Source organism: Scylla paramamosain, chromosome 3, assembly GCF_035594125.1.
Source record: "Scylla paramamosain isolate STU-SP2022 chromosome 3, ASM3559412v1, whole genome shotgun sequence".
Taxonomy (NCBI): Eukaryota; Metazoa; Arthropoda; class Malacostraca; order Decapoda; family Portunidae; genus Scylla; species Scylla paramamosain.
The window spans coordinates 7,817,501-7,827,500 of record NC_087153.1 but is presented as its reverse complement, the minus strand read 5'-3'; the positions used below and the strand labels follow the sequence as shown (position 1 = coordinate 7,827,500).

The 10,000-nt window shown below is 44.6% G+C and overlaps 2 protein-coding genes across 2 annotated transcripts in view; both read right to left on the bottom strand.

Moving 5' to 3' along the window:
• LOC135089761 (neural-cadherin-like) overlaps positions 1 to 7,612 on the bottom strand; it is a 27,409-nt gene extending 19,797 nt beyond the window's left edge. Inside the window, exons 1-7 of the mRNA XM_063985767.1 lie at positions 7,451 to 7,612; positions 7,068 to 7,280; positions 6,296 to 6,600; positions 5,641 to 6,172; positions 5,178 to 5,456; positions 3,766 to 3,866; positions 3,412 to 3,573 (exon numbers count right to left, since the gene is read on the bottom strand). Of these exons, the coding sequence (XP_063841837.1) occupies positions 3,412 to 3,573; positions 3,766 to 3,866; positions 5,178 to 5,456; positions 5,641 to 6,172; positions 6,296 to 6,600; positions 7,068 to 7,280; positions 7,451 to 7,612 (1,754 nt within the window). The remainder of the gene's footprint in view (positions 1 to 3,411; positions 3,574 to 3,765; positions 3,867 to 5,177; positions 5,457 to 5,640; positions 6,173 to 6,295; positions 6,601 to 7,067; positions 7,281 to 7,450) is intronic.
• Positions 7,613 to 7,747: 135 nt separating this feature from the next.
• LOC135088839 (putative neural-cadherin 2) overlaps positions 7,748 to 10,000 on the bottom strand; it is a 156,536-nt gene continuing 154,283 nt past the window's right edge. The window contains exons 11-14 of the mRNA XM_063983890.1: positions 9,320 to 9,508; positions 8,893 to 9,106; positions 8,432 to 8,634; positions 7,748 to 7,789 (exon numbers count right to left, since the gene is read on the bottom strand). Of these exons, the coding sequence (XP_063839960.1) occupies positions 7,748 to 7,789; positions 8,432 to 8,634; positions 8,893 to 9,106; positions 9,320 to 9,508 (648 nt within the window). The remainder of the gene's footprint in view (positions 7,790 to 8,431; positions 8,635 to 8,892; positions 9,107 to 9,319; positions 9,509 to 10,000) is intronic.

The following is a 10,000-nucleotide window of genomic DNA, read 5'->3' as shown; positions in this document are numbered from 1 at the left end:
GTTCTGTTAAGAATAATTTATAGTTACTTAGATAAGAATAAGAGATGTAATTTTATTAGCAATCAAAGAGTTCATCTTTATTGTTGATTTTTAAATTTTTTTCTTTCAACGAATGTATTAAAGTGAGAGGTCAGTGCGCCTGAATTATAGCAACGATAAATAAATGCTCAGAGGAAATAAAGGTTACACCCCATTTAATATGAACAATTGTTTTTTCTTTCACGTCACCCTCCCTTGATTCAGTCCAGGGAACGCTATTGTTGTCTTATCTGTTTAAAGCTGAATTTTTCTCCGAGACTCCCGCTAAAAAAATATGGCTTTATTAGACGATAGGCTTATTCCTCCTCCCTTGAGTCAATTATGCCTGTTATTAGACTATTCCTATTAGTGTCTTCTCTGCCTCGATCGTGGGAAGGCCTAAAGTGCTAATGGATTCTTACTTGTACTCGCGCTTTCGTGCTGGTCTGTATGATAGCACTGTCATATTCAGAGGAGGAATATCGTTCCAATCTTTCACATTATTTGTCTTTTATAATTTCCTGCTTTTCGAAATACGTTGAAGATGCTGTGGTACAGTGGCCTGACAGAACCCCTCATCACAGGCCAGGTGACGGAGGTTATTTCCTCTGCTCACGATCTGCAATGGAAATTCCCCTCCCCTCCTGCACCTGCCATGCAGCCTCGTGTGCTTCACAGTAGCGAGAAATAACCTATTAGTGATTTTTTTTTTAAGACAAGGCCAGTAGAGAAAGATAAGGTATTCCCAGATCATCCTAGCCGTGGCTCTTACTGATTAGGCAGGGGAGGGGAGAGCTGAATCCTCAGTGGACCCCGCCTAAATGTTCAGTACAAAATAACTTTACTATAGTAGCAGGATTTTAGTTTACCATTAATATAAATTAGCATAGAGTTACATACTCGTCTTCGCTTCTGCACAAGACAATTTGAGAACTTCAATCGTCAAAGCTGCACTTTTAGTGTATTCCTTTCGTCAAATTCACTGTCTTGCTCTCACTTTTTCATATCTTGCATTTTCTTGTTATTTAACTAACGAACTTTTCTGGAGGAATTTCGTTAGCTCTTGAACAGATGCCACAGAACACTCTTGAGTGACTCAAACTAATTTCTCCATTGCAATTACCATAATTTTACAAAAGCGATCCCATCTCCTTTAGTACACTCAGTTACGTAACTTCTTAATACACAGAACATTCTTTTACTGTAATTTGTATATAGGAATATAGAAGGTTCTGTATAGCTTAGGTCAGTGATTCTTCTTTTATATTGCTGCCATTAATACACCGCCGATGTATTAATTAGTACGTGTGTGTGTGTGTGTGTGTGTGTGTGTGTGTGTGTGTGTGTGTGTGCGTACGAGTAATTCACCATGGTTTTGGTCATTCATGACCGCCAGCTGTTGCCCTCCCGGAAAGAGCTGAGAGACCATGCTGACCGATGTGTGGGTGGCGCTGAAACCTCCCACACATTACACCCCCGGTGCCTTGCTCAAGAGGAACAGTGATCGCTGAGTAATGGCTTACTGTCAATGCAAAATCCTCAGGGACCCAATCGGGTTTCGAATATACAATATCGAGTGACAAGTAGGGACGCTTTCCACTGAACTACGAGATTTTTTGTTTTTTTTTATCTTTTCATGTAAGGTAGGCTCTGGCCAAAACTTCGAGAAAGAGAGGAAACCCCACTGAAGATGGCAGTCACTAAAAATGACAGTTAGAAGACAGGTCCTAAATTACTTGGAGAAATACCTTGAAATCTCACTCGTGAAAATGTTTAAGTCATAGACAGGAGGAAATACAGAAGGAGATAGTGAGTTCCACAGTTTACCACTAAAAGGGTTAAAAGACTAAGAATATTGCTTGACTCTTGGATTAGAAATGTGGACAGAATAGGGGTAAGAGAAAATAAAAGGTTTTGTGCATCGAGGCAGTGGGAAGAAGGGAGGCATGCAGTTAACATGAGAATATCGATAGAAGATAGTAAGAGATGCAATTTTACTGCGAGGAGAAAAAGCTGAAGTCATTTAGTCAGGGGACAGGAGTTGATGAGACGAAGTGTGTGTGTGTGTGTGTGTGTGTGTGTGTGTGTGTGTGTGTGTGTGTGTGTGTGTGTGTGTGTGTGTGTGTGTGTGTGTGTGTGTGTGTGTGTGTGTGTTCTTTCTTTTCTCTTAAATGTTATTTTTTTTGTGTATTTTAAAGTGCTGTCGTTTCACATGTTTTCTTTTTATTTAGTCGTTAATTTAATGTTTCATTCTTTAATTTGTCTCCTTTAGTGAAAGTGTATGTCTCCATTTTAACGATTTTTGCTCCTTTTTTTTTTCATATTTTACAAATTGAATATGAACACGTTTATTTTACAAAAATCTTATGTATTGTCTTATGTAGTTATATTGTTTTATGCCAATTTATGACTATTGTAATACTTGGCATTTTTATGGTTATTAAAATATGTAAATATGTGTGTGTGTGTGTGTGTGTGTGTGTGTGTGTGTGTGTGTGTGTGTGTATGGGGGGGGTGAAATTCACTCTCTCTTAACGAGGAGGAGTTAAAGGTTATTCACCTTATTATCTCTCTTCCTTCCTCCTCCAAGAGAGGGTTATCAAGACATTCCCTGAATTAAATTGGCCGGCAGGATTGGAACTCTTTTCTGGTCAACTTTCTTTTGAACGCAATTAACTAGACTATGTCCTCTTTCCCGTTTGCCTCTTCTGACTCTACGCGCACACACACACACACACACAAAGAAAAAATAAATAAATAAAAATAAATAAATAAATAAATAAATAAAATAAATAAAAATAAATAAATGAATAAATAAATAAATAAAAATAATAAATAAAAATAATAGAAAAATAAATAAAATAAAATAAAATAAATAAATAAATAATAATAAAAATAAAATAAATAAATAAATAAATAAATAAATAAGTAAATAAAAATAAATAAATAAGATAAATTAATAAATAAAAATAAATAAATAAAATAAAATTAATAAATAAATAAAATTTTAGTCATAGGCGACTGCAATGTTCCTTCTCTTGCTATATTCTGCCATTCCCTTTATTGTTACTACCTCTTTTCATCCTTCCTTGCCTCCTTCACCGATCCTCTTTCCGTTCACACTTAATTCCTCCTCAGTCTCCCGCTCTCTCTCAGTGTTGGTTGATATTCAGCCACTGCTTGCTGGTACGAAAATAGAGACGTGAGAGCTTCGGAAAAATTGTTCAGCAATATCCCGCCGGCCAGGGATCCAGGGTGGGTTCTCTCGATGGCTAGACAAGAATGCTAACCGCTACGTACCGTAAACTGGCGGGAATACATCTGCCCATGCTGGCTGAACAATTGGTTTTACATTATTTTTGTAGAGCTCTTTATAATTAAGGTGTGGTGTACCTGAGTGCCATGGAGGTGGTGTAGCCGAGCGGGGTGAAGGAGAGGGCCAGCTTAACGTAACTGTTGACCAAGAAGGACGTTGGGGTCGTGGGCTTGGCGCAGTCGTCCCCCGTCCATCCCTGCTGGCACTCGCACCGCAGCCACCCTGGCGACCCGCGGCACCTGCACGCCCGTGGTAGAAAAAATAAACAGAAATATATCGATACTCGTAAGTCATACTGAATGGCCAAATTTGCATCTTAGCCTGTGGCAATAACAAATATATTTCTGAAACGAAGCTTTGAAGTGTAAATTGCTCTCATGGTTCGTAACTGTCTTTGATGTGTGATGAAAAAACACTGTTGTGTAACTCGCCTGCCATGAGGGCCACAGATGAGGCCTGAGGTGAGACACTGCGCCTCTGGACAGCCTGGCGTGCTGCCCCTGGCCAGCATGGCCCCGCCCAGGTCCACCAGCTGCGGCGTGACGGGGGCAGGCGGGAGCAAAGTAATTTAGTTGTAATAAAATTTCAGCAATATGTTAACCTGCTGAAGTAAATCCATATTGTGTAGTTTCATGACGATATCAAAGCTACAAAATTAAACTCTTAAATGCTGGTAACTGTATCGTATGAAATGTATAATAATTCTACGTAGGATACAGTTTAGTGAACACAGTACTGAGGATCTCTGACCTGTACCTCGGTAAAGCGGTTTTGGAAAATAATTCAAGCTAGCAACTTTGGGAACTACAATAACATCAAACATTAATGACGAGAGAACAAGAAATTTACTGCAACAACAGCAAAACAACGGAAACTCTGCTTCCTTCGTCTTTGCCTCCTCCTCCTCCTCCTCCTCCTCCTCCTCTCCTCCTCCTCTTCTCATAGCCTTTCGTTACCTGATCTTTAAAATGTTCCTTAGTTTATTTTCCCTATTCCTCCTAACCATCCAGCCTATACTGCTGCTGCTGCTGCTGCTACTACTACTACTACTGCTGCTGCTGCCCCCCTCCTCCTCCTCCTCCTCCTCCTCCTCCTCCTTCTGTTGTTGTTGTTGTTTTTGTTGTTGTTATTGTTATTTTTTCATCAAGTGCCAATGACTACATATGTTTTTTTTTTCTAATTTGAGACGTACGAAGCAAATCAATATTCTGACTTATGTCAGATATATTAGATTCCAATATATATACTGTTTCTTAAGGTATATACAGTGTGTGTGTGTGTGTGTGTGTGTGTCAATGAGAGAAACAAAACTCAAATTGGCAGTTTAATAAGTTAACTAGAAAATGACAAGTTTGAGTAAGTAGAGTTGTTGAGAAGGTTATTTATAGATACTAAACTGACATCAGTGAGTCGAAAAGAATCAAAGTTTCAACTACGACCAGTTTATGCAATGGAAAATAAGAAAAAAAAAAATATGCACGTGAGTTCTCGCTTATGTGTTATAAGAAAACTGGTGATTTAGAAGGTGCCCATTCCAGAGAGATTAAGAACTTTTGAGGATAAGTCACGAAAGCTACGACCCAGTATAGTGTGGAATCTCCTCCCAGGAAAGAGAGAAAAGTGTGTGAAATACTTTGGAGACGTCCAGCGTCATTTACATCTCGCTGCGCATTTCTCTCCCAGTGCCAGTGCACTTTATGTGACTTCTAGATGACTTTACTTTCTTCTTATCACAATCGTGATTCGCAGCATCGAAACCTGCATCAGAATTTTGGGGCTCACGTAGCTGCGTTGGTAACAAGAGCGTTTTTTACTCTACATAAGAAGAGCATCTTACTCTTACCTCCCTATTTATCCTTAAGTTCCTCAGACAGCCACGGAAGGAAGGCAATGAGCGGCTCTCGGGCCATCTCTCGGAGACGTGATCGGGGAGCGGATGGGCCAGGCCGCCCACCTGCAGAGGCTGGCCGGTGTTAAGGACCCGAGCACCTCCTGGCAGCCTGGCAGCTCCCCGGCAGATATGGGCGTCAGGCGGCAGGCTGGTGGGCGGGGTGCCGGTATGGGGGTTGGGAATGTGATCGACGCTGTCGCCAGAACACAAGTCCACTATCATTTCAACCAACTGCGAGGGTGACGAGACAATTAAGACAATTAAGAGTGGTATAAACAGAAGAAAGACGTTCATGAGCCTCATATCGCTGAAAAACGTTCGTGAGCGTCATACCGCTGACATTTTACATTTGTAATTTAACATTTCTGCAGCGAAAAATAGAGGAATATACGTAAGTGTTCCTGGAGAGCCTCACCTCGTCTTTCCAGATGACATCAATTCTGTGCCAGGTGTTGTCAGCAATGGAGTAGGAGGAGTTGAGAGCGATAGTGACGCCGCCGCCACCTAGATCTAGAAGAAGGAAAGGACGACCTCCACGTAATTCTAACGCGACTACCTCGCTCGGTGTTCCGTGTGTTCCCCGGACCTCACTGGCGGTGACGTGCTCTTCCTTGCTATCTTCTCTTAGCGCAGCCTCATCGGTGGTTGTATTCTTACGGAGCTCCCCTTCCCCGGACACACTGGAGGCGTCAGAGTCATTCTTCTTTCTTGGTAATTCCATAGTGTGTGATGAGCCGGAGTATAAGAGAATTGCATCTTGGGAGGCTGTCAGAACTTCGAGACTCATATGAACTTGAGCGCAAGCAGGGATGGATGGCGCCCACGCCCAGCTCCCTGTGCTTCTGGATTCCCCGCCGTCTTGGTTCACAGCGGCGGCTTCCCCTCCCTCGAAGCTTCGACTCAGAGCTTTACATCTCGCCCCGGATGTTCCATACGGACAGATGCACCTGTCACGAGCAACCGAAGTCTAAAACTTATGCTTTTCATGGATAGCTAGGAAAATAGACCACTAAACACACACACACACACACACACACACACACACACACAATACAATACAATATACATACCTGAAGCCATTTTTTAAGGGAATACAACGACCCCCGTTAAGGCAGGTGCGAGGGGCACAGCCGGGCTCCTCCAGGGGCAGCGAGGCAACACAACCACACCCGCGACGCACGGTCACCTGAGGGCCCACTACTGAGGACACGTTGGCGTCCACCACCACGAAGCTTTGGCCCATCTCCGTGGAAGCCCAGCAGCCGCTCGTGCAGCCCCGGGGCTCGAGGGAAAGCTGGTGAGGATCTTCCCGGGGAGTTTCTTGGCAGGTGGTCACTCCCACGCTCTGCACCGCAACACCCAGCGCCTCTGCCAGCTGTAGGTGGACGTGCTTCCTAGTAAGAACCATTGTACTGCTTACAATAGGTAGACACACTGTTTCTGCTGTGTCCGTGTGTCATTATTCTCTCTCTCTCTCTCTCTCTCTCTCTCTCTCTCTCTCTCTCTCTCTCTCTCTCTCTCTCTCCATCCCTATTCTTGTGTTATTGCTTATCGCTTCTTTATCTTGAAACAAAACTTGTAATGGTTATCAGTATTACTGCCTGAAGGTCTTTTGGTCATATCCTATATGTTGTACATATATCTTTGATCTCCCATTGCATTATCTCATACTTACAAGAACCAGTGACAAAGAACTTTTGCTACTCCTGTCTGATCTTAACCTTGATGAACCACTGAACATAGAATTAGAGGAAGTGTGGCCAGAATGTCATCAGAGGCAATACTGAATCTCCAACATATTCTAATGGCAATCTATATCTGTGAGTTCAATCGCCACCTCACCTGGGGACGGTGGTACAACAAGAGGTGCCTCAGGTTGTACACGCCCGGCGCTGCCACCCACACGTTGGTGGTGGGAGGCGCTCTGCTCCTCCCAGCTCCCTGTTCCTCCTCCTCAATCAGGCTGGTCTCGTCAACCCACGCCATCACGCCCAAGCCATTCTCAATCCATGTCCTTGACGCCGCCGTCAGTCGCTGCAGGAGGGAAGATCCGATCTGGGGACATGATAGGGCGATAAGGTGTATTTACTGAGTTGTGGTTTAGGTTAATATTTCATCGTGTATATTGCGACTTTAGCTAGCAGTCTTAACTCATGAACGATACTCCAGTCTTTTATTATTGGCCAGTACAAGTTATCCTTCTGGTGGTGCCTTGAGTGTCTCACCTGAAGATCTGTGCGCACCGTCCGGTAAGGGTCTGCAGCAAGAGTCAGATACGTGGCGCTGGTGACGTCAAGGGCAGACAGGGACCTGACCTCCACAGTAACATTTGCTTCAACGCCAACCTGACCTTGACTGAGGTCATTTACGAGGAAACCCCAACTCATACCTGCGAGGAAGAAAATAGCAGCACAGTTTACCTAACGCTGGTGTTCTCGATGAGTGACATCTGAATTTATCGTGCTACATTTATCGTCACTACTGTGAAAGGAAATTCGAAACTGCATCACATACAGGGACTGCTAGGTGTGGGCCGACTGACTTCTTGCTGCTTCCCTTACGTTCTACAGCAGGTATAGCAGGATATAAACTAATATATTTCATGTACACACACACACACACACACACACACCTGCCATCGGGCGTAGAGGCGCTCATAGTTAGATGGCCGTTGGTGGTGTCGAGAAAGAAGCCCTTCTGGGGACGCCTCCACGTGTAGGTCTTGGCGGCGGCGTCCCAGTCGTCGGGATCTTGAACGTAAACCCTCCCAAGGGGAACCACCTTCCGCTGCCCATGAGAGAGAGAGAGAGAGAGAGAGAGAGAGAGAGAGAGAGAGAGAGAGAGAGAGAGAGAGAGAGAGAGAGAGAGAGAGAGAGAGAGAGAGAGAGAGAGAGAGAGAGAGAGAGAGAGAGAGAGAGAGAGAGAGAGAGAGAGAGAGAGAGAGAGAGAGAGAGAGAGAGAGAGAGAATTCAACATTTATAACTAAATTTTCTTGGAAAAACTCGCGTGTGTGTGTGTGTGTGTGTGTGTGTGTGTGTGTGTATGTGCACGTGTGCGTGCGCGTGTGTGTACGCGATTGTGTATGTGTGTGTGTGTGTGTGTGTGTGTGTGTGTGTGTGTGTGTGTGTGTGTGGAGTGTCCCTCGTGTGTAAATTGTTTCTTTTGTGGCTTGAGTTGCATAGGACGTGGTTGACGCGATGGCTCACCTTGACGGTGTGCACGGTGACAGCCTTGGCGGCAGGCGTCATGGGGTTGTCGTTGAGGTCAGCCACGTGCAGGGTGAGGGTGACGGTGGCTGAGCGGCGGCCCGCGTCCCCCACCACCAGAGGCACCAGCATCAGCCGTCCTTCTTCTCGATCCAGGGCTCGCACCGTGTATACTAGACCGACGCCTCGACCCTCGTCCCCTTCTGAGACAAAAAACATAAAGAGGAACTAGTATTATTATTATCTCACCCCCACCCCCCCACAAAAAAAAATCACGTAAGAAAGGAAGTCCTGGTATAGGAAACTGAAATTGATTGAGTTATGGCGCCACAACAGCGGGTTTATATAGGATGGCTAGTTATAAGGAGCTACCTCTTCCGCTGAGAAAATTATTTAAGTCAAATTTGAACTGCTGCTCTGGGAAGTGGCACAGAACACTTCCATGAAAGGTGTTGGCTTACTCTTATCATGCACCACCCTGACGCTGGCCTCGACCAGGGGCGGCGCGTGGGGATCCAGGGATAAGGTGAAGGGCGGCCCGTGACCTTGTCGCCAGTTGTCGGGGTCACCCAGAGTCACCGTGGCCACTAGCTGGGCCTCGCTGTTCTCCACCACTTGCACCTCTTGTGGCTCCGCCAGGAACGGCGGGTTGTCGTTCACATCAGTCACCTTGATCTGTGGCCATAGAAGTATTATACGTATATATATATATATATATATATATATATATATATATATATATATATATATATATATATATATATATATATATATATATATATATATAGAGAGAGAGAGAGAGAGAGAGAGAGAGAGAGAGAGAGAGAGAGAGAGAGAGAGAGAAAGAGAGAGAGAGAGAGAGAGGAGGTGGTGAAATGCTTTACTCACAGTCAGGGTGGCCGTAGCTGTCCTGGGGGGCACGCCCGTGTCGGCGGCCATCACCACTACTGTGTGGGAGGACGCGGTTTCCCGATCAAGGTTGCCCACTAGCCGAACCTCCCCCTCCTCAGTTACTCCGAAAATCCCTCCAGGATTGCTTGAAGGAGCTATACTGTACTTTATCTTGCTTTGGCCGCCCTGCAAGACAAGCAGTAGACAGCGTGATGAAGCGGCTGTCTCAGCAGGTGATAGGCGGACAAAGTAATACTGCACACACCTGTCGCTCTTCCTGCCGCTGGACAAGCAGACACTAGTAGCTCTGTCTTGTGTCGAGAAGCTGCAGTGTGTGTGTGTGTGTGTGTGTGTGTGTGTGTGTGTGTGTGTGTGTGTGTGTGCATATGTTCATACTACTTACATGTATTCACACATATACCAAATTGATATAAAATGTATATAAGATAAGATAGATAAAGTCACAACCCTCCCGGGCAAGGCATCACTAAGTCCCTGGGAAGACAAAGGCCTCTCCAAACTTTTTCCATTGGTTTCCGTTTTCAGTTCCTCCAGGCCAAGCTTCTGATCTCGCTTCTCCATTTCTTTGTCTTCTCTGAGGTAATTTTACACTGCTGTTTTATTCTGAGGTGCTGGGGATGAGGTGGAGTGGGAGCATTTGCCACAGTAATCAGGAGA